Source organism: Vanacampus margaritifer, chromosome 13 (assembly GCF_051991255.1).
Source record: "Vanacampus margaritifer isolate UIUO_Vmar chromosome 13, RoL_Vmar_1.0, whole genome shotgun sequence".
Taxonomy (NCBI): domain Eukaryota; kingdom Metazoa; phylum Chordata; class Actinopteri; order Syngnathiformes; family Syngnathidae; genus Vanacampus; species Vanacampus margaritifer.
Window position 1 is genome coordinate 16,118,950 of NC_135444.1, and position 25,350 is coordinate 16,144,299.

The following is a 25,350-nucleotide window of genomic DNA, read 5'->3' on the forward strand; positions in this document are numbered from 1 at the left end:
GAGATGCTTTGCATTGGGGGGTTTTTCGCCGACGTGCCTGCGAGAGCGATGGCAAGAGAAGGTTAAGTACGCAACCGCGCTCGCCAAGGATGAGAGAGAACGCATTCAAAGCTAGCAAATTAAACAGAAGATTGGCAGAGATGACAAGGAGTGCCGTCGACTGGAAAACTAAAAACACCTGAGGATGACTCAAGAGACGTACACAACAAAAAAGTGAAAGGATAATTGGCGAGAGGGACAAGGAAATGAAGGAATGCTCGCTAGCTAGCTAGCGCAAGTTTATATGAGAGTTTGTTCTGTTTAACAGCCAATTTTATGTATTGTCTTCTGGAATTGCAACAAAAATGAGCCCTTGCTCTCCTCACAACTGAATGGGAAATAATATAAAAATTCTACACACCCATATTCAAAAGCCAGATTTTGTCATATTGAAAAAGAGGCCAGGATAAATAATGTAAAAAAACTTTCCACAGTTAATGTGACCTATAACCTGTACAAGTCATTTGAAATTTTGAGTAGTTCAGAAAAGCAGTCAATTAGCACAAAACATGGACACTTCCGCCAGATAAACAAAAATGTCACGAAAAGCCTACTAGAACCTCTGAAATCAATTGGGGCAAATCAGAGGGACTTCAGATAGTAGCAGGTGTCTTCTGACTCCCATTTCACATGGGTTTAAATTTGACTTTTTATATCTGAATATAGCCACGTACGTCCTAGCAAGAGGGTGTGCACACTTATGCAACCTCATTATCTCAGTTCTTTAGTTTTGCTTCCTCTCTCAAAAATATTTTTTTTTTGTTTGTGTTAAGTTGTAGGTTACATTAATGACAGAAAAATGTCTTCTTGGTCTCATTTTGTATCAGAAAAACTTTTGAACAGGGGTGTGTTGACTTTTTATATCTGAACATATAATTGCGTTTTAAAGAAAAATCCTCAACTATATTTATTGTAACATTGGCAATGTAGCCTGAGTAGCAGGACGGGAATAAAGAGAGGAGAAGAAACGGAGAGACTCTCATCAGTCACACATGGTTCATCCAGCAGCGGAGGCTGACTTTGTCACGCCGTCGGATCCGCGCTGACGCGCCGTGCACGCGGAGCAGGAGGTATTTAGTCAGCACGCGCAAACCCGGTTACGATTACTGCTATTGACACACGCGCGGTCCTGATGAGCATGAGAGACGCATTTTCTGTTGCAACCAGCATGCAACACTGCAATGACTCAAGTTGGAAATCATATGAGAAGGTTGGAAAAGAAATGTCATTAATGACTATATTGTGGTGATAAATAGCAATCACAAGTAGTTGTTTGTCTTATAGTATGTAGATGAGTTGTTACATTCAAATCAAATAGGAAAAAAACCAAAACAATTTCATTTGTGTTTGTCTTCGCAGTACTACGAAATGTCCTACGGACTCAACATTGAGATGCACAAACAGGTAAGAGTCTAAACTTTTCTTTTTAACTCTTTTGCTCCCAAAAACGTATAAATAAGTTCCATTTTAAATGTTGTATGTGTCCCAAAGACGTATTTATACGTTTTTTAAATTTTATTTATTTATTTTTTCTATGCTAGAGCATACAGAAGTCTTAGACGCAGCCTCTGAACAGAAAACAATGCTTGAAGCAATGGTGGTTATTACAAAAACGGCCAGCAGGTGACAGCATAGTATAAGAGATCAACCAGGGCCATGTGGAAAACAAAGCTGATTTCCCCACAGTTCTAAACAGATTTGTGAATAATGATGAAACTTAGCTATATTCTAATGCTGTCCATGTTTTTATAGCAAAAGAACAAAATATTCTGTGGGCCAAAATCCAGTCAAACAGCCGGGAGCGAAGGGGGTCGCTTCAGTGAAAATGGCTGCCAGTGAATGAGTTAACACTGTTGGGTTGCTAGTGGAGCAGGAAAATTGCTCCCGATCGCTACGTGTGTATTTGTTTGTATGCGTGCATTTACAGAGTAGGCGGGAGGAGGTCATTGTTTTTATTTTACACACTCAAACAAACAAAAGCCACTTTGTCATTTTGTGTGGGCGGGGGGGTTATTTTTGTGATTTTTATTCAACGCCTCCATATATTTAAATGAAGTCGGCAAATTAGCCAACACATTTTTATTATTTTTTTTACCGAATACAGTCAGATGTAATTAGTGCATGATTAGTTTCACCATAAATGAACAAGTAGTCACCTTGCATGTAGTGATTACTTCTGCACCAACGTAACGTTCCAGGATGCTTGACGTTCAAAAAACAGTGTTTGTGAAATTCTAACGCAGTCAAACGAGAGCTCCCACACGCGGCTATCACCCCGTAATCACGGTGTCATTTTTCACTTAAGGTAATTATAGCGCACCAACATCTAAACAGTGACTTTCCGTCTCAATTCTTGCATGAATGCGGCACAACTATCACGGTTTTGAACATACTTAGCTAATATAGTACATAAAACAAGGTACTTTTTTAGACTGATGACTCTTATGATACTTGGCGGAATATGATTCTGATTAATCGGACGATTAATAAAAAAGAACTCAGTGGACACCAGGGTTTCGCACTCTTGAGAGTTACTGGAGGATAATTTACATAAACAAATAAAAAACGTAATGGGAATGCGTAACGGAAAGCGCAATTGATAAATGTTCCACAAGCAATATTGGTCGCGAAAATATGTTTGTAAAAGGATTTGTTATTGAACTGAGGTTCCCAAAGAATAAGAATAGACCGATTATTGGTGCTGATATTCAGCATTTTGACAAATATCGGCTTAAAAAAAATCTGATGGCCGAAAATAGATCAATTTAAAACTGTGTTAACTTGAGGGGAATTTTTATTTACATGTTCAGTTATTTATAAGAGATGCTGCTGACCCCGAGAATTCTGCACCTTCTGTTTTTTTGTGTTTTTCAAGAAAAATGTAACATTTTATATCTTTTTAAATTTTGGAAAACTTAATTTACTGTCGAAAACAATAGGGAGTTATTTGCTAAATTTTCATGTAACTTTTTAAGACAATCTGACCCTTAGAGCTTTTTGCACTTTATGTTAGAATTTTAAAACAAAAATGTCTAAGTCTATTGTTTAAGATTAAAAAATAAATAAATCAACATTTTGCAAATCTGAAAACTTAAAGACACTTCAACAGCAAAAATAACTGTTAATAGTTGGAGTTTGTTTTTCTTTTCTATTCTTTTTATTTTGACATTAATATTTCCTTTTATTTACTTTATAGTAAAAGTAAATACAGTGTTCCCTCGTTTTCCCGCTGGTTCCAAAAAATACCCGCAATAAATGAAATCCGCAAAATAGTGAGCTTTATGTTTTACATTTAATATATTCATTTTTTAAGGCTCTAAAACCCCTCACCACACATATCATACATTTTTCTCATCGAGGCATTTACATTTTCTCACATCTCTTGTTTAAATATTAGCAATGTTCAAACCATCATAAATTTGCTCAAATAGGTACATTACTGTAAAAAAAAAAAAATAAAAATGCATGCAAAATTGCACACCAAAAAAAATCGCAAAAAGTAAATATTGTTTATCGGCCTCCTTTTAGAATCGTATTGGCCCTAAAAATATATATATTGGTCTATCGCTACCCAAAAAATCAACAGCTTTTTATCTTGAAAATCTTGTAAGTCGCGGCATTCACAAGACGAAGTACAGTACCACAGTATTTTTTTTTTTATAAAGTTGGTTTATATGTGTGGCTGGACAAAAAGCGGTAAACCATAAAAATGTTCATGACTTATTTCCGTTTGACTTTGGCTTTTTAAAGCGCTTCACGCTGCGCCGTATTCTCACAAAATCAAGCCTCCTCTCTGGTCTGCAGCCAGAAACACGGGCTATGTTTGACAACAGGACTTTTTATGACGGAATTTTTGCACTTAGCAAAGCACCACACATGCACAATTACGGTGACAGATGGATGACTCGCATTGATTCCAAAAGTTGGACACCAGACACGAGCATTGACAGAGAAACGCAAGGGAACGAGATTCTCCAAAGGGGAGTCGGGAGAGGAAAACCAAACAAGGTCGTAACTTTGGTTTGTAAAACCACATTAAAAAAAAAAAAAAAAACTCTTGAGGGACTAAAACAGTCACATGCTGTATTGCGTTCCTCTTGTTGCCAAGTAGAGTAAGTTATGACCTTTTTTTTTTTAAATCTGGCATTGATTTGTGTGTTTGTAAATTGAAAATAAACCTCCGAAAAGCACCGCAGCTGAAAGGAAACAGCATGTGGTCCCCGTTTTGAGGAATATTACTGCTTCAAAATAAATCACCGTCAAATGAGGAATTTTCACTCGAACAGGCTCGCTGTCACGTGCGCAGCAACTCGAATTTGGGCGATGCGACAGCAGAAATCATATATTAAAAAGACCCCCTCTTAGTCAATTAACTCATTCGCTGCCATTGACGGCTATACACGTCAAAAATTCATTTGAACTATTTCTATTAGTTTAACAATTTTTCCCACTTTTGTTAACAAGAGTATGAAAACCTAGATTTTTTTAAATTGTACATTTAGAACAGATATAAAATGTGTGATTAATCGTGAGTTAACTAGTGAAGCCATGCGATTAATTACAATCAAAAATATTAATCGCCTGTCGCCCCCTAATTTTTAATGATCTTTTTTTTTTTTTATTAATTTATGGCAGTGAATGAGTTTTAATTAATCAGTCAGGGTTATTAGTACATTAGGGCTTCATCGAAAAGAGAGAGAAAAAAATAGCAAACTGGAAGGAATATTACGATGAACAATAAAATTTTCAAGAGAAAAATGTGAAATTTTGCAAAAATTCGGTCTGTGACCAGCAGAGGTTTATGAAATATTTTCCCAAAATTATGACTTCATTTGTGTAAGATTAGAATATTTTTTTTCTTAAACCATTACAACTTTATTTTGTTAAGAGCACACTTTTTGTATTTTCTCTTAAAAAGCCCCCCTTAAAACAGCAAGATTGTTTTGAATAAATAACCTCTTTATTCTCCCAAGATTATTACTTTATTCTGATTTTAAAAAAAATATTTAAAAAATCTGGTGTGATTTGGATCCCTCCCAATCCCTCCCTTAGAATAAATCAATTTCATTCTTGTAAAAGGATGAGGTCATTAAGGGGGAAAAAAAGGTACATTGCAATAAGATTGACTTAAACTGACTTATTTTTTTTTTATATATAAAATGACAATTATATTCTCATGAGATTATAATTTTTTTTTTTTTTTAAAGCTAGTCAACATTTTTTGTTCTTGAAAAATATCATTTTATTCTCACAAGACTGCTTCCTTATTTTCGTATTTCATAGTATTTATTTTGTAACTTAATTTGTATATCTTAGCAACCATTGTATGCGGTTTACGGGTTCTACGGTTTCCAAGTCTAGGTGGGCCTTGAAGGCAACATGAGACTTCTTTTCCGCAAGACTCGCACCGTTAGCATGTTGTTGTGGTATTGCCGTGGTTACGGGCCCGTAACTTTCCAAATTGGCATTGAAGTTGCTGTTAGCTTGCCGCTTAGCCTGAACATTTCCTCAATAATACAATATTGTAAGATTCCGACTTTGTTTTAAAAAGCTTACCATTTTTCTAATGTAACATTCTGCCTTTGTTGTCGAAAGATACATCTTTTTTTTTCCCCTCAAATTTTTTTATTTAATCCTCACAAATAAAAACGTTTGTCTCGTAAAATTTGAAATAGTCATAATATTAGAACTTTCTTAGAAATGTACCACACTTTCTGTCAATATTTACTTTTTCATGTAAAAATCACTCATTCGTGCTAGCGCAGTAGTAAAGTAAGAATTACAGTACTCGTTTTGTAAAAAAACAAAACACTTGTAGGCCACATGTATATAAAACGATCAAATGTAAATACAGCTGACGTATTAGTAACCTCAAAACAATGAATGTGGTGAACACGGTCTCTGTATTTTGGTCCATTTTCTCTTGATGTAAACGTCAGATGTAAAAAAATAAATAAATAAATAAGCAAACCCGACGCATCAGGGGAACTAAAGATGATCCTGAAAAAAATGTATAAAGGATGGAGATAAATTGAAGGGATGAAAGAGGGGAGCGTAAACAGGAAGGACGGAGATTAAGCGGCGATTGATAAAGACCTCTGAGAAGAGATGAAATGAGATGAAGCTGGAAAAGAAAGCAGCGGAGGGTTGCAGGGACGGGAACGGGAACAGGGGGGGGGGGGGTTTGGGGTGCCCGAAGAGAGACATCAAGGAGCTGCGCGGCCAAATAATGAATCATGAATAGATTGAACGCTATATACTCTTATTTCCTCTCCTCCTCCCTTTCTGCCGCTTCCAGCTTCCTCTTAACATCCTGTTATCGCTCTCTGTCTTCCTCATGCTCATCATCATCATCATCATCATCATAATGAGCAGCACGGCCGTTGCATGTTCCAGCATTAATTGAGCTGTAACATCCCCCATCTCTCTCTCTCTCTCACTCGGCTCGCTCTATCTTCTTCTCGTTTTCACAGTCGATTTCAACTCTGGATACAAAAAATCGGCGTGCGTCCTTCCACTCTTCCGACGTCCCCTTCTCCGCTCTCGGACTTTGAGATTCAAACCTACGGTATAGCGCGGCTCACCGACTCGCCCGTTGTCACGCCCTGACGAGTGTGCTGAATGCGTGGATGAGGTGCAAGGCTTTGCTGGATCGACCGGTCCAGAGTGCTCTGAGACTGCTGCAGTGCAGCCTGAAAAAAAGAAAAGAAAAAGAAAGTAGTAAGACAGGGAATGAGATATTTCCTTGCTGTCATCAGAAGCTGCCTTTAAGGGGGCCCATACTGAGTAGGCTGCCCCCAGCTGGCTGGTTGCAGCAATTACCATGCAGATAATACCTAGGATGGAGCCTAGTGGTGTGTAGACCTCCACCAAGGCAGAACAACCCATTTACCTCGCAAGATAACAAATGGATAAAATAATCAAACATTTGAGTTGCTTTTTGTCATTTAAAGGTTAGGTTTTATAAATCCCTTAGTTATCCTGAATGAAATTTTGTAGAAAGAGATGAAATGATGGAATACTGTTATACTACTAAAGTTTCCGCCAGAGAGGAAGAAAATAACGTGAAAAGTGGCAACGCAAGATGGCCGCCGCCGGCTTCACTTCTCGCTTCAGCATGAGTAGCACAGGTTTTTTTTTTTTTAACATCCATATATTCCACACCTCACCTGGCAACTGTCAATCAAATTTAGCTTCTGCAACATGTCAAAATCAATTCTGCTTACTTCGACCAACACTTGTTTGATCCACTAAAAAATAGGCAGTTAAAGTTTGTTGCCACTGTGTTATTGTGTGTTTTTTTTCATTCCGTGACAACGAGGCACTCTAAAGCGGCTGTGCCACTGCAATGCCATTGTGTCAAATCTGACTAAAAAAACAACCAACAAAACATTTTTAAAATATTCACTCCTTGCGCATCTATTTTTCTCTGTGCGGGCACTCACGGTCAACAACGAGGCACTCTTTAGCGTCCACGCCAGCCAAATACCCTAAATTTGGACTTAAAAAAAAAAAAACCTTCCTCCCGTTTTTTCTCTTTGTGATGTTAGTGCACTCATGGTGAACAACGAGACGCTCTAAAGTAGCCATCCTAGCCCGAATAGCACAATACTTGTTAATTGTCGATCATTACGTTGTGCAAGTGGTGATAATGTTGTTTATACACCGCACACACAGCGTATATCATGTACAGCACCACAAGCAGCTGCACGAAAGGCACAGAGCGCTCCAAAGAACAGGACAGAACAGGACAGGACAGTCTGGGTGCTCTGCAGCCAGCCGTTTCCCTCTGTGGACTCGTGAGGACGCACCAAGCATCTGTCTGTCCTTCCTTCCTGCTCGCCACTTTCCCTTTCACCACCACTGCGTGTCTTTGTGTGTCCAAACTCACTCAGCCTTGCCTGCGTTTTGTGCACTTTTTTTCCCCACAATAAAATCAACGCTGTGTGTGTGTGTGTGTTGTACGGAATTTGGCTTGAGCCGTGACCTGAATCCTCATCACGATTCGGAAGGGAGGAGTGACAGAGAGAAAGAGCGAGCGACGAGGAGGAGGAGGGAGCGAGAGATGCCTTCAATTTCAACTCAAGACGTCTCTTTGTAATAGGATTGGACTTTTTCCCGCTCTCCCGCTTTCCACGTTTTTTTCCTCCTCGGTCTCACTTCCTCTCGACTCCCCCGTGTCACTCCCACCGCACAGCCGCTTGATAAGCCCTCGTTTATTTCATTTTTTTGTATTTAAAGAGCAAGATTAGCACTAATGTGTGTATGTGGGTCAAGTAATCTCCGCAGCGGTCAGCTGACGGCGTGCGGTTGTGCCGTTTATTTGCACTGGCTCTGATCACTGAAGTGCGGCGACTCTCGTTGCACATGTTGCAGCGTCTGTGTGCTCTCGTTGTGTGCAGCTTTGATATTTTTTCTCTTCCTCTCTCGCCGTCTGTATTGTGTGTGCGTCGCTGCCTGACACACACGTGCGTGTGAGGGAGCTCATTGGTGAATAATGAGGCGTAGAGAGATGGAGCAGGATGGAAGCCGCTAGAGGTGAGACAAATTAAGCAAAAGCGATGAGAGAAAGGAAAGGGGAAGGGAAAAATGTGATGCGAGAGAAATTAACTGAAGAGAAAACGGAATTCCCGTCGTGCCTGCCTTTTAACATAATGGCCTTGTCACTCTGCGAGAGGAGATTTTGGGTCGGTGTTTTGTCTGCAAGTGTATGTGTCAGAGAGAGAGAGAAAATATGTATTTACTTTTAATTTGTAAAATGTAGCATTTAACTATAAATCAGTAATTCTTCTGTAAACTATATTCGATCACTGTCATAAATTAACAATGTGGTCAATCTGTGATTTTTTTTCCCTTTACATTTTTATTCCTTTTTTTCAATGGGAATTAGCATTACTCAAAATAGAGGAAATGTTTTTATTTTATTTTTTTATTATTATTATTTCTTTAGATTTTTTAATTTTAAATTTAAATTTATTTATTTATTTTTTATTTTTGTGTTATTTTACTTTTGTTTTTTTATTATTGTTTTATTTTTTAAAAATTATAATTATTGTTTTTTTTTATTATAATAATTTTGTAGTTTTTTTGTTTTTATTTATTTATATTTTTGTTTTTTTTTTTTATTTTTATTTTATTTTATTTATTGTTATTTTTTATTATTGTTTTTTTTAATTGCATTGCGTTATGTGATATATTTGGATGATTAGAATGAACATAAAAATACTGTAAGAAGGAAAACTGTGTTACGGACACACATCGCACATCTCATTGTTAGTTATTTAACAATTTAGAAATTCTACTTTGACAGAAAAGTCTAACCCTTAATTTTCGATTGTATGGTATAAGGCCTATTCGTACTCATGACAGCGGCCGATATCAGTGTCGGCTGCCCCCTTTTACGATTAGGAACTTGAAATCGCCATTAATCTCATGCAATTTTAAAGAAAACACTTTATTATTAAATATAATATAATAGCGTGTCCCCGGGGACGACCCAGGACACGCTGGAGAGACTACGTCTCTCGGCTGGCCTGGGAACGCCTTGGGATCCCGTCGGAGGAGCTGGCTGAAGTGGCTGGGGAGAGGGAAGTCTGGGCTTCCCTGCTAAAGCTGCTGCCCCCGCGACCCGACCCCGGATAAGCGGAATTGAAGACGAAACGGAACGGATATAATAAATAAATATCTACATATAAATATGATATATAATATAAAGACCTGGATTGGTTGGCCACCAGTTCAGGGTTTAACCTGCCTACTGCCCGAAGCCAGCTGGGATAGGCTCCAGCACCCCCGCGACCCTTGTGAGGACTAAGCGGTAAAGAAAATGGATGGATGGATAATATAAATAATATAATTAAAAATTATCTGCCATTGTTTTTGGGCAAAATTTTATGTAGTAGCAGTAGTTGATTACTCTTACTGGTATCATTCTGAAAAAAAAAAAGTGGTATTGAACATCTCTATCACAGACAATCATAATTGATATAAACCGAGCAAGAATCCAGGCAACATGAGCAGTAAGCAAGCTTGCTAAAATACATTTTTATTGCAAAGCACTCCCTCCATAACAAATACAGACGTGAACAGCAGCAAGAATAGTCGCCACCATAGTATGTACGATACGTATATGGACATATCTTATACATAAACGCATCTATCTTAATTATGAGCGCAGAACAATGACTGTCATCCAAGCGGAAGCACCAACACCAAAAGACGCATTGAAAATGCTGCATTGTATTTTGATTGCGTTACAGGAGGACGTATGCAGGCTGTCTGTGCAAGCTGGTGCGCTGGCACCGTGCGGCTATGACTAATAGCTGGAGTGAGAGAGAGAGAGGCTTGTTAGACGGCAACCGCTACCGGAGCGCCGCAGCATTTGGGTCTCACACTCGCATGCCCTAGAAAAAATTGCCAGTATGTACAACGCGTGTGTATTTTTAGAGGCGTCTTCAGCTGCGGCCGTTACATGCACGCTCAATGTGGGATTGTCATCGTTCTTACGGGGGGACGCTGCGATGTAATTAATGTACAGTGCTGTATTCCGCCGCTTCCATGATGCAAATATTACATTTTGGTTGAAAGAATGGCTGAATGGAACATCCAATATAATGCATGTGTCTTTTTTTTTTTTTTAGATTTTTTTTGTATATATCATGCTTCCCTCTTGAAATTGCTTTCTTTCTTTGTCGTTGTTGTTCTTCGGCCATTTTGTGGGTACTTCCATGCACAAATACAACATTTTTTAGTCTCCAAAACAAATTTCACTTGGTAACATGCCTTCATACCTGAAGACAAAGATGTCGGCCATTTTAGATGATCTTTCGAACACTTTGACCTGTGAACTGGAGCCTATCAAAGAAATACGGAACTGATATTCAAACTTAGAACGACAAGACGTGGTAACTGCAAGGTCAGTGGTTCTTAACATGGGTTCGATCAAACCCCAGGGGTTCGGTCACTGATCTGAATATATGACCGGATAAGCCCATACACGCCCGTGCAAGCTGTTGAAGCAGACAGGGCGGCCATTTTGCTCCTCCTGTTTCACGAGCAGACCACTGTATAAATTATACGGATTAGACATATACAGCTGACTTAGACTGTTAGTATAGGGCCGGGGGTGGGGGTGGGATGGGGGGGGGGTTGTATTTTGAGGCGGGGTGGTCACTATTTTTTAACAAGTAAAAAAGAAATTTAACAACATTGCTGCTTTGAAGACCCCCCTTTTTCTTTTATCGTTCAGTTCCTTAGACCCCAATATTAGATTTGGCAGAGGCATCTTTTGTTGAATTACAGTTATAATTCTTTAATAAAAAATTTAAAAATACAAGTTTCCTAATCTATCTTCTCCAGTTTCGATACTGTAAATGTATAGGATCGTAAGCCGAGAAACGTTTCTTGGGAGGAGCAATATGGCGGCCTCAAAAGTCTTGTCCTATCGGCTATCCAGTCATATTGTGTTGGGAATAACGACGTTTAAACTAACGGGGTTGGGTAACTTTTTTCATAAATGGAGTAATCGAACTAAAAACATCCTATATAGCCTGGACATCATTTGAATTCCTTGTATAAAAATAAAAAAATAATAATAATAAAAAATTGATATAAGACTTTTTTTTAAAGAAAATAGTTACTTTGCCTGGTAATGAGTTACTTTTATTTTAAAGTAATTCAATTAGTTACTTTTTTTGAGCAAGTAATGACTAATTACTTATCTAAAGTAACATTCCCAACACTGGCTACAGGTGATCATGCTACATTGCTTGGCCTATCTGCGCTGCAGTAAATTTGGTGTGCTCAGTAGTCGGCTTTTGACTGTTGTGATGGTGTGTCGTGTGATTTCGTCATTATTCTAATCACTTCATAATAATTCTGTCGAGCAAATAATATATCAAATATATCATTTAAAACGGAACGCATGGTGTTCCACAGGGTTCAATTCCGGGGCCTCTGTTCTTTCTCCTGTCTGTCTTGTCGTAGTTCTGCTATGAATCGTTGTCTTTCTGTGTACGTGTGTGAGCAGGATGTGTGTGTTTGTGCGTGTCTGTGTCTGTGTGTGCGTGTGCGTTTGTGGCTTTCATGCTGGGAGGCTTTGCTTGCTCTGCACACAGCTCTTTGTACTGTATGTGTGCACTTCTCTGCTCTGTTTGGATTGCTTTTCTGTGCGCGCCCTTCTCGGCTGTGTGTGTGTGTGCGTGCGCCTCGTTTTGTGTGTTTAGCTGTATTTATACGTGCTGTGTGTGTGTGTGAGATAGTTAGTGCTTTGGTGTGTGTGTGTGTGTTTTGGCGCTCGCGTTTTTTTTTTTTTTTTCCTTCTTCCCTATTTCCCTTCTTCTCCCGCCATAACAGCAGGGCCATCAATCAGAGGCAAGGGAGGGTGGTGAGGATGAGGATGAGGATGAGAGGCTGGCGTCATGCCAGGGAAGACGAGCTGGCACGCTGCCCAGAGGAGAGAGGGTAAAACGAGGCTTGGGGGGGGCGGGGGACAAGAAAGAGGGCAGGGAGCGAGAGTAAGGAGCAAGTCCAAGTGTACGGAGGGAAAACAGAGCGAGAGAGGCAAAAAGAGAGAGAGAGCGACTTAAAAAGAAGCAAAGGAATGGAAGGATGAGAGGGAAAGAAAGGAAGAAGGAGCTGATGTCATTGAACTGCTGTGAGCCTCAAACAGCAATCAGTGTCTGATTAGAGCGGCGCTGGCTACAAATATTGACCTTTCGCTATTCACACAGGGCCAATGTGGTCCGGTTTGCAAGCAGGGGGATTAGATAAGATTCACTGTCTGTTTGTAAAGACAGCATTCTCACAACAGTTTAGGGGATATTTACACAACAAGCTCGGGAAAAGGGCCTTGTGTTTTTTTCCCATGTTTTTACATACATGGGAAAAGAAAAAAATGCTGTAATTACATGTATGCCCATCGAATGCAAAAACAGTGCTGATGTCGTGAATAGCAAACAATTTGCTTACAGTTTAGCCATTGACGGCAATAGACGTCAGAAATTCATTTGAACTATTTCTATTAGTTTAACATATTTTTCCCACTTTTGTTACCAAGTGTATGAAAACCTATAATTTTTGTTATTGTACATTCAGAACATATATAAAATTTGCGATTAATCATGAGTTGACTCGTGAAGTCATGCAATTAATTACTATTAAAAAAAATTATCGCTTGACGCTACTAATTTTTATTAATCTTTTCTTTTTATAAATCACAGGCAATTAAATTTTTTAATTGTAATTAATCACATGACTTTAATAGTTAACTCACGATTAATCATACTTTTTTTTTTAATCTTTTCTAGGTTTTAATACTTTTGCTAACAAAAGTGGAAACATGTTAAACTAACTCTTTCACTGCCAAAAACGTTAAATAACGTTTAGTAAAATTCTATGGAGGAGTGCCAAAGACGTTAAAAGACGTTTGTTTCAAAACAGAGGTGAAACTAACCATTTTCTATTGTTGATTACTGAAAAACGGAATAAGGTAGAAACAAACTTTTTTTTCTGATGAAAGATGAGAGTCCAATCTTTCATTTGGTAGTATGTATGTTTCCATAGTCCAAACACATAATTTTCTGTGGACCTTGAAAGATCAGTCAAAATGCTTAAATCGGCTGGCACCCACGGCATCCCTTTTCTGAAAACGTCTGGCAGTCAAAGAGCTAATAGAAATAGTTCAAATAAATTTTTGACGTCAATAACCGTCAATGGCAGTGAATGAATTAATAGTTGAAATAATATTAATAATAATTTCCAATTTAGCTACAACTTTCCCCTCCAATTAGCTTAGCACATACAGTGCGTGCATCTTAGGTTTTGTAGTTTTTCAAAGCATATCTTCCTAAGCATTCCTTTGCCAACGGCTCACCAATTAACATTGTTGCATAATTGAGTTTTGATTTAAAAAAAAAAAAGTTTTATAGCTCTCCAAATCTTTTGCTGAAACAACCTTTTATCGATGCGGAGTTCCAGTACAGCCGTCTGGATAGACTTTCCCTAGCTTTGCGCGAATGCCTGCTCTAGGAGTTCAGTGTTTTCATCAGTGGATCCGATCTTTGCTTGAGAAACTGGCTATGGATGGCGTAAATTGTACTTTGCATTAAAGTGGTGTAATGGCCATAAAGCTTTTCAAACTGGTGCTGAACTTTCGTCAAAAAATTTTGCCAGGCTGCTCCAATGTCAATCATTCATTCTCATATTCACACTCCATTGACAATTTAGCGTCCTAAATGCCAATGAGAGAAACAACAGCCCTTAACAAGACCCCAGACCTTAGAACTGTGAGGCAGATATAGCTAACCACTAGGGCACCGTGCTGCCCAGTTAAAAACAGTCAGTTAATCCTCTTGTTCTTATTTTGGAGTTTTGGGAGATTTTGAGAATGTCTTTAGGATATCATGTTGATAATGGGCAGGCAACCATCACACATATGTAGGCGTGTCATCAGCAAATGCGGACTCTACATGGTCCAGACACCTATGCAAAGATCTCCTCTAAAGATTTTTACTCCTACACACTCCCATCTATTCACACAGGATTTTGAATTCAATTCCTCAGATTGATTTGACATTTTCTGGCATTTATTTGATAGCCCCCCCCCCCCCCTTACATTGCGAGTAAAAGGTAGCCGTCTACAACAAGCCCGGGCTCCTGCAGGGTCAACGGTGTTAGCTGCGGCAGTCGATCACAAGGAGGAGAGCAGCTTGTGGCAGAAATAGACCAGATCTTAGTGATTTTTCAGTCAGCGAGTGGGATGAAACGCTCACCTTTCCTTCCCGCGCACGTTGAGCGAGTGGACGGGCTGTCGTTGGTGGCAGGACCGAAGCCCACTGGGCGCCGAGTTGCTGCCACAAGACGCTAATCACGGTCACTTTGCAAGCTTTATTGGCAAGATGAATGCAAGCGCTGTCATAGCGGAAGGCCAAACACAAAGCTGATCTTTCACAGGAAGTCCCTGGAGTGACACCTTCGAATGGGTCTTCTTCTTATCTGGCTTGTTCTGCATTTCTGCTTCTGGCAATATGTGACTGCTTTGAGTTTATTCAAGCGGGATACACACAAATTTCTCTTTGACTGCCAAAAACGTTAAATAACGTTTAGTAAAATCCTATGGAGGATTGCCAAAGACGTTAAGACGTTTTTTTTTAAACAGAGGTGAAACTAACCATTTTCTATTGTTGATTACTGAAAAACGGAATAAGGTAGAAACAAACCTTTTTTTCTGATGAAAGATGAGAGTCCAATCTTTCATTTGGTAGTATGTGTGTTTCCATAGTCCAAACACATAATTTTCTGTGGACCTTGAAAGATCAGTCAAAATGCTTAAATCGGCTGGCACTGGCGACATCCCATTTCTGAAAACGTCTGGCAGTCAAAGAGATATGCGGATGTTGAACTATTTTTAACTTAGTAGATGACAGCGTGTGTTCGTAAGGCCTTAAAAGTGTACTCACATTATATCTCCATACGCTGTTTGTAATTTCAGGTTTTAATTATATATCCCAATACCGTAGTTTGTCTCAGTGGGTGAACGTCCTACGGCCGCCATCCCACTGTGCTCCGGCAGTCACCATTCGTCTTAGCTGAGCCACCAAAACGAAATATAATCGAAACAACAAAAACACATTAGTGACCACACAGTCGGCTCCAAACGTTTGGCAAGTGTTTTCGGGGAGGAAACATCACTCTTAATCAGGTTTCAAACTCGCAGCAAATGGCCCCCACGTGTTGTTGACTTGTGTTTTTGTTAAGGGTGTCAAAATGAGTTTGTTCATTTTGAGTTCATTTAAAGTTCCTTTAACGTCATTATTTTTTTAATGAATGCCCCTTACTTGGAAGGGCTGTACTGGAGGAATTCCACGTCCACGTCAAAATTTAGCAGTAATAAATGTAATAATGATGCATATATTTGTAGAGGCTGGTGTCAAGTTGTATTTTACAATTTTTAAAATGTGCAGAATTTCACAAAATACTTCATGTTAAATATTATATAGCTCTTAATATGAAAGGAAAAACACACTGAGCTGTCACCAATGTCTTACAAATGGAATGATGCCATCTAGTGGCAGAAAAATGACCTCAACACAAATCAATATCACTCGTTTTTTACAGTACAGCACATCTTCTTAATTTTAAGAATTATTTTGAGATTACTGTATCAATGACTAAAAGAAGCAGGCATATTTTCATTTTTTTTTCAATTTTATGTTAACAAGAATATAAAAACTTAGAAAAGAAAAATCATTGTACATTTTATTGTACATTTAGAACAGATCTAAAGTTTTGCGATTAATCGTGAGCTAACTATTGAAGTCATGCATCGCCAGACACCCCCCTTTTTTTTTTACATCACTTATGGGCTGCCATAACTCAAGCTCATGACAGTTTTCGGCAAAAACATAATTCTGAAGTGACACCGAGTGGAAGGAAAGTATATCCTGTCACCCAGTCTTAGTCATGTCTTTTTCAAAAAAGACAGACGATTTCAAGGAAAACTGGAGACGGAATGTTTTTTTGATGAGCACAGGGGCACCCCGACATTTCTTCTTGAACGCACAGAGGAAGTTGTGGTGCTCAAGAAATGCAAGTAGACATGCTGAGAAGGATTCAAAAATAGCAGCGAGATGAGAGAGAGGACCAGGTCGCCAGTTTTGGATTTTGTTCTGGAGGGCCGTTAATGTTATGAACTGTTGCTAATAAAGATTGAGAAGATTGTACTTTAAAAAAACGTGAATTATTTTTCTTCACTTAACGCTTTCCTTTTATCCTTGTCACCATAAACTATTCATACGTCATTATATGCAGCTGTTGTTTACGTTTTCAACTCGACTCTCAAGTGTATCTTTCCTTCCCACCTGTCTTACTTTTCTTTCCAGCTGTCCAACTTTTCCTAGAATCCATTTTGACAGCCATTGTAAAGCTGACAGGCATGTGTAAAAATTGCACTCTGGGTTTTTTTTTTTTTTTTTTTTTACTACGTGGGCAGAAAGAAATCAGGGGAAGCACGAAAGATAGCAAAGTAAGCTCCAGGGAGATTTTTCATTCTCGGGTTTGATTCTGGTGCACTGGACCTGGCGCTGGTGTGAAAAGAGACTTGTTTGACAAAACCATGGCAATCTGCGGCTGTGCATGACCTTTCAAACAAAGCATAATTGCACGGTGACCAGTGTGGAAAAATCGAGTATGCTTAAGGAAATTGACAAACAGACAATCGTAATTACGATGGGACACTCCGAAAGTGGTGTACATTTAGAATTGAGCCGTCCAGAGAAAAAAAAAAAAAGAAAAAAAAAAGAAAGAATTGAGCCGTCTGTTGTGTTTTTAATTATTCTCATGATATATTTAGCGCTTATTATTTACAAGTGTGTAGGTCTGAAAATGTCCCGAGTGTATTTAAGAGGTAAAAAAAAAAACACTTAAGAGTGAAAGAGAAAAATTTTGCTTAATGTGACACCAGTTTGGACAGGTATATCATATTCAACAGAAAGTCAGCCATTTTGCTTTAAAGCAGCCATTTTGGGTCAATTCCAGGGTTTGTAATGTGAGGAACAAATAGTGAGGAATTCCCGCAAATGTGTTGCGATGAGAAGGAGGCATCCCAGACAAATGGATAATATTAAATTGCCACCAAAAAAAAAAGTTGCCTTCACCATCCTCCGTAGGTTTTTTGATGGCAACAATTTTAGCTTAAAAAAAATAAACAATTGAGCTTTTTTTAAATCAAATCAAAGTGTAATATAACAGTAAAATGACTTCTTTCTCAGAATTGATTAGCTACTTCTCTGCTCTTCTCCGCTTTGTGAAGTACCGTCAGAGTGGAAACAAACTGATGCTAGCCATGCTAGTTAGCATGTTAGCCATAGCGTAGACATGCTGACTCTCGCAGCTGCTTAAAAATACAACAAAAACAACAATATACTTATCTGGGGTGTAGTCCACCTTTTGCATGAAATCATCTGTGATAGGCTCATTCAAATCCCATCATGTGGAAATTGTTTTTGAATTTAGAACAAGTTGGAAGCCAGCCGCCATCACGGAACAGATGTGTTCAACGTAGGAGGTTTCACCGCATTTGAAACTATAATTAAGAGTCGGTACTGAATTTCTGCAGTTTTGTCAACAAACTCAACACACTCACATTTGCTGCATAATTTATATGTAACAAAAAAAAAGAGCAAGGTATTGTATTTTCTACCTTTTCCAGACCAAGGTTGGCAGCAAAAGGCACAACAATCAATCAAATTGTACCGCCAAGGTTGTGTTTTGATGTATTTCAAACAACCCTGAAGTCAACAGCACTGGAAGTTCATTTCGTTTTTTAAGGAGTTGCCACAAAGCACTTGGAAGCTCTTTTTTTTTTTTTTAATTTGCATTGCTGCTGATGTGAATAGTTTGCATTCTTAATGTTGATGAGTCATTTCGCGTGTGTGTGTGTGTACTTGTACATACTACATAGTGAGGACCAAAATACGTCTTTAACCAACAGATTGAGGACATTTTTGTGAAGCGAGGACATTTTGGCCAGTCCTCACAACTCAAGACGAAACGACTCAAGAATAAATTTATTTGTCCTCTTTGCGTGTTCCAAAAATATGAAGACAGATTTAATGTAAGAAAAAACACCTTTGCAAAAATGATTTAATAAAAAAACAGAGATCTCTGGACATCGTGACAGACTCCAAACATCACGTAACAGGTGGAATTTCAGAGTGCCGAATGTGTCTCTTCCGCGGGGAAGATGGCTTCTTATAGTTAAACAGACCCGCCTCTCTTTCATTTGTAGACAAAACATACTCTCCGGGTACTTTTCCGTGAGCGATGGCGCAAACAGAGTCAGGGGTGTGTGTGTGTGTTCGAAGCAGATTCTGTTCTCAAGGACTAAATGTGTTTTCGCACAGAACACTGAGAAGGAATTTTTTTAGACCAAACAATATGTTCCAGCTTAGTTTAAGGTCAAATTATACTGAGTTCAACACTACCTCACATCTACAAAACATTTCGACATGGTTAATATAAAGAATTAAAATGTTAATAATGTATAACAATGGTTAATATATGAAAATAAAGAATTTAAATGTTAATAATATCTAACAGTAAGGGTCAAGACTTGGTTTTAGAGTTTAAGTTTGAATTGGGTTATGGTTGAGGTTAGGGTAAGTAATGAGGGTAGGCAATCATTTTTGATGGTTAGGGGAAGGGGCTAGGAAATGCATTATGTCTATGGATGTCCTCACAATTATATAAGTACAAGTATGTGTGTGTGTGTGTGTGTGTTACCTTTGCACACAGTCTAGGCTGTATTGTTCCGCATTATCAAGACACAGATCATATCAACACCTTGTGGGTGCGGTGATCATTATATCAGTGCGCAAACAAGATAACAAGTGTGAGCGTGCTGTCCGTCCGCCTGTCAGTCATCGTGTGTGTTTCAGGCTGTGGCACGCAAAAATGTACCACAGCCTCAAGAACAGTGTGTCCTTGTCGTGAAGCTAAATCTTGCTTTTGGCCTCACCATCTTATTTCCTTCCTATATGATGACTTTTTTTTTTTTTCTGGAGAGCTCAGTATTGTTCATTCAGTAATTTGACCGATTTGACATGTCATCATCATTGCTCTCTCTCTTTTTTTCTTTTTTTTTTATATATATATATTTTTTAAATAAAGTTTTATTTTGTATGTGGGTGAGTATGTATTCATTAGTTCACCTAAAACCTAAAAAAAAAAAAAAAAAAAAATCCATGTTCTTAACACAAAGGACATTGTTGAATGAAAAGCTGCTGTACTTATTGTTTCCTCACTTTCTGAAAATCTCAAATGGACTTCTAGCTTGTCTCTCTCTCGCTCTCTGCGGTTGGCAGCTTATCTGCCCTCAGGTGTTTATCGACCCCCCCCCCCCCCTGTCTTTCTCTTCTTTGTATCTGTTCCTACCTCCATCCGCTCATCCCTCCATCCGTCCAGCCTGCGCCAGCACTCCCTGGTGGCCGTGCTTTGGCATGCCCGCGGATGGGCATCTCTCTGCATGTTTGTGACACCTGGCTTGGTGCACACTGGCTTGCAGACGAGCCCACTTTTATTATAGTGCAAAGCCCCCGCTGGGTTTTTGGCAGCTTTCACTTTGGCACTGCTCCTCCAAAATTCATGCCCAACCCTGACCAAAAAAAAAAAAAAGAAAGAAAGTTTTTTTTGTATCTGTTGCTGCTATGATTGCCTCAATTATAACGTTAGATAGCTTTTTGACTTGTATGGTGCAGTAGTGCATGGGATGTAACGATATCCAAACATGACGATATGATAAATATCACGATATGAACCTCACGGTACAATAATTATCACAATATTGTGGGAAGGTTGGCGATAGAAAATAAAAAAAAGCCCACGGTAATGTGTAAAAAGTCCTAATATTGTAAAATAAAATAGATAAAAAAGAAACGTATATTGTTTTTAAAGTAATGTTTTTTTTTAATGAACAAATTGAAAAATATTTGCTGATATGACTGATTTATAGGAATGATAACCACCAAAGGGGCCGAAACATTCCTGTTCAAAATTAAACTGCATTAATGATCTAACCACCAGAGGGTGCTAGAAATGCACAAATGGAATACAAGCTCGCCTTTTTTAACGGATGTGCTGCTTTTAATATCGCGACATAACGACGACGATATTGTGGCACTTTTAATAACACGATATTGCTGTGTTTTATTTTCTCATTGTCTTGAACAAAAATCTTGTGTATTTAGTGGTTTTGGTTTGACAGAAATTAAGGAACTGGCGAGTATAGCCTGACTGATTTTTTTTTTTTTTTAATTGTCCAGAAATTGGCCATTTTTTTTTAATTTTGTTTACTCATTTAAGCATTACAACATACCTCCACCCCCCAAAACAGGCTGGGGGGAAAAAATCGGCCAATTTTTGATGATTTTTATCACTACTGTAATGTCTACTAAAGGACAAATTATTGTAAGTTAACAGTTCTTGATTTGATTTGAACTATTTCTATTAACATTTTTTTCCTCTTTTGTTAACAAGAGTATGAAAAGCTAGAATTTTTAGAACAGATATGAAATTTGTGATTAATCGTGAGTTAACTTGTGAAGTCATGCAATTAGTTACGATTTAAATTAGATTAGATAATTAGACGCCCCAAATTTTTAATAATCTTTTCTTTTCTTTTTATTCATTCACTGCCATTGACGGCTAAAAACGTCAAAAAATCATTTGAACTATTTCTATTAGTTTAACATTTTTTTCCCCACTTTTGTTAACAAGAGTATGAAAAGCTAGAATTTTTTTTCATTGTACATTTAGAACAGATATCAAATTTGCGATTAATTGGGAGTTAACTAGTGAAGTCTCATTGTATCAAAGTTTTTTCTGTAAAATATATCCATTTCAATTGTCGTTTCAATGTTTACAATATGTACCGCATGTTTATGGAATGGGACTAAACTGCAAATAAGTATCCCCTCAACAATCCGTTTTCCATTTGACTTCAAGATTACTTCTACATTTAAGTAAAGCTCATAAAAAGACCTCAGTGTATTTAATGCTGCGTATAAACAAAAGTGCCTTGACTTTGCCAACGCTAAAGTCTTCACAGTTGCTAACATGACGTCGCTCCAGCCCCATTATTGTGTCTTCAATCAAAGTTTGGCAAGTGGCTTGATTGAATTGTTTCCAGATTACGAGAGCGTTTGCCAAATCGCAGAAGGCTCGCTCGTTCGCAGATGTTGTTGATTCCAACACACGCGCTCTTTGTTAGCCTCTGTTCAGATGATTATCAAGAGCAAAACTACGTGGACCGAACACACTCGCATTCTCGCCAGCCAGCGAGTCCCTCGTGCCTCGGTTCATTTCCTGCCGTCGTGTAGTCAAAACAGACCAAAGGAGTTGCCTCAAAAGCACAAAGAGGCGATCTGACAGTTTAATTTTCACATCCCCGAACGCTTCTTCACACATCAAGCGTGGATCCGCCCTGACGTGATCCATTTTTTTTGATGATGTGATGGCGCCCGCACAATGCACGTTGCAGGATAAACTCACCGGCCGCCATGTTTGCTGTTTTGGCTGCTATCACATTTTTTAGCCAAATCCCGATTAGGAATGTAGTGTTTGTTCTCGTTTGGGTGAGCTTGAGACTTCGGCGAAAGACCGACCAGCCAATCACAGGCCCCGTTTTCGACAAGCGTTCACACTGACATTTAAAGAGATGGATGGTCTAGACTTGTCTAATATAATAATATAACTAATATTAAAAGACACATGAAATCTGTCATTTTGGTTTGACGTGGCCATTTTGTGGGTCATTTTGACCCTTTGCACTCCTAGTGATTTTTATTATACTGTATTAAATTGGTAGTATGTCAACTCGACAGGTGGATGAGGTTGAATTGAGAAAAAATATATTTCATATCCTTTAAAGACAAACATTTATCGCTATAATAATCCAGTCGACTTTTTTGTTTTTATTTTATTTTAATTTTTATAGTGTTTTTACACAACATAATAGGAATTTGTCTTTAAAAGCACGTAACCTAAAAATTTAGTGGTGTTTTTGGATTGTGTAAATTCATTTTAATGAGGAATATTGATTTGATATACTCCTTTGTGAGTTCCAGATTTGTGGTGTTGATATTTCACATATTGTTTGTCCTGTTATAGTTCAATTTTGTTCTTGCTTGCTGTTTATTTTAAGTGTAATTCCACTATTGGCCACTAGGCGTTGACACAATATTTTTTTAACACTGTAAAACTTAAAGAAGAAGAGCAATAACAGGAAGTAGGCTTATTTCATGCTATGTTTGGATTTTGCTGATGATTATTGAATGTTAAATCCTCTTTAATCATAATTTAATAAAGTGACAGCTGTAGGTTAGTTTAAAATGTTTATTTATTGATGTATACTGTGAGATTATTTGTTCATTTGGAAAATTGTGTTTACTCTAAATAGAAGGATTTTACACTTTATATATATAAAATATTTTTTAAATGTAATGTATTATTAACTCATTGACGGCTAAAAACGTCAACAATTCATTTGAACTATTTCTATTAGTTAAACATTTTTTTCCTCTTTTTCTAACAAGAGTATGAAAAGCTAGAATTTTTTTTCATTGTACATTTAGAACAGATATGAAATTTGTGATTAATCCTGAGTTGTCCTAGTGAAGTCATACGATTAATTACCATTAAAAAATGTAGTTGCATGTCGCCCTCAATTTTTAATATATATATATTTTTTAAGTAATTTATGGCAGTGAATGAGTTAAAAAAGTGTATTTCAAGCCCTTAAAGTGGCACAAATGAGCATTTGTTTTTTGTTGATTATGGCGGCACCTTTGGACAAAAGCGGTATTGTTTTCCCTTTAATTTCCCTTGAAAGAACCACATTTCCCATGAGGCCATAACGCTTCTCAAGCATGTTAACAGCAGACGGTGGTTGTGAGCTTACTTTCTTTATTGTACACGCAAACGGCTGCGCTCAAATCGTATTTAGTGTAGCTTTAAAATAATAATAAATGCTCTAAAAAGGAGTATTTAAATAAGAATATTTCTATACCACAGATGTCACTTAAGTAAACTGCATTATGTGCTTGGTTAGAAATCGAGGGGAAAAAGCAAACTTGTCACGTATCAAAAAATATATAAAACCCAGTCAGGTTGCTAAATATTGCATTTACTCATGCACGAATCCCTATCAGTACTCTACACACACAAACAGGCAAAAAAAAATGTATGATGTAATTAGGCTGCGTCCTTGCAACTGCGTGCGATGGCGGCGGCGATTGCGCCGGCTGTGACTGACAGGCCGGCTCATCATCCAGATGAGCGTGTTTGCGTGGCGAGGATTTGTTTCCAACCTCAGCTCGCTGCTCTTTATCGCCACCTTTTCATGTCTGCGCTCCTCCGCTCGTCATCCCCCAGTGGCGGGAAGTCGACGGATCGAGAAAATAAAAGCGACAAAGTAATGAGGGGAGAGAGGCCGATAATGGAGGAATGAAAAAGGAGAGCAGCAAAAGAGGAGGGGAGGGGGCAAAATAGAGAGAGATGAGTGAAACATAGGCAGCGGCAGGCGAGGGAGGGGCGAGCAGTGAGGAAGAGGAGGCTGAATGGCGTCATAATGGCTCGGTGTGAGAGCTGTTGTAGGAAAAGAGGGAACGGCTGAGTGAGGAAGGGAACAAAATGAGGCTGAGGGCACTCAGACAGATAGAATTAGACACACGGCACAGGCTTTGTGCGCGTGTGTGCGCGCGCGCGGCTGGATGCTAACGAGGTTGGTGAATGTGCACAAACGCAATGTTCAAATGTTTTTAGGCCAACGCAGTGCATGCTTTCATAGATAGATTGTAGTCTACTGACAGCCAGGTGGCAGGCATTTGATTCGGGGAACTTGCATAAGTCTACACACCCCCTGTTCAAATACCAGGTTTTTGTGGTGTAAATTTCAAAACGTTTTGTCACCGACTGTATAGTCTCTACAATTCAAATGTACATGTGTATATATATATTATTTTTTTATTATTATTTTTTAACATAAATGAAGGGTGGGGGGGGGGGGGAACCACCTAAAATAATGTAGTTGCGTAAGTGTGCACACCCTTTTATTTTGGGGGGTGTGGCTGTGGTCACAATTGTCCAGTCACAGTCAAACGCATGTTTAATGTGAGTCCTCACACAGCTCCCACAATTTAAAGTGCCTATGATTAACCACATACTGTATATTTTCAGATGTTCTAGTAGGCTTTTTAAATAATACAATATTAATGCTATAGCATAATATTATATATTATAATTATATAATAATAATAATAATAATATAAAAATAATAAATATATAATAATAATAATAAATTAATTATATTAAAAATAATATTTTTTTATATTATTTAATATTAAATATATATGTTTTTAATTTACAATAATTCAACTAAACAACAGGATGAATGCAAAAAAACAAACAATAAATAAATACAATTGAATTATCTCAATGCAACAACAACACGCACATGACTTGTGGTGTGCCGGCTTGAAATATACTTTGCCCACCCCTTGCTTTACAGTGCATGTGCAGGTGTACCTAATGAAGTGTCCAGCCATTGGATAAGGGGCCAAGACTGAGCGTAATATGATGAGTGAAGTTGGTGCACGAGTATGGTGACCAAAAAAAGAGCGATGTTGCTCTCAGGCTGCGTTTGTTCCAGCGTGCACGTTCCTTCCTTCGACGCAACCTCATTAGAAGTGTGTTCCTTTGATGCGGCGAAGGCTTAATGTGCTGTAAATGCGGATCATATGCTCTGTGTTCATTGTG

General features: G+C 38.3%; 1 protein-coding gene across 4 annotated transcripts in view; it reads left to right on the forward strand.

Annotated features, from left to right (window-relative positions):
- Positions 1 to 25,350, forward strand: part of tle2b (TLE family member 2, transcriptional corepressor b) — a 71,454-nt gene that overhangs the window by 21,664 nt on the left and 24,440 nt on the right. For all 4 annotated transcript variants that reach the window (XM_077583562.1, XM_077583566.1, XM_077583565.1 and 1 more), the window contains one exon: positions 1,399 to 1,443. In XM_077583562.1, the coding sequence (XP_077439688.1) occupies positions 1,399 to 1,443 (45 nt within the window). The remainder of the gene's footprint in view (positions 1 to 1,398; positions 1,444 to 25,350) is intronic.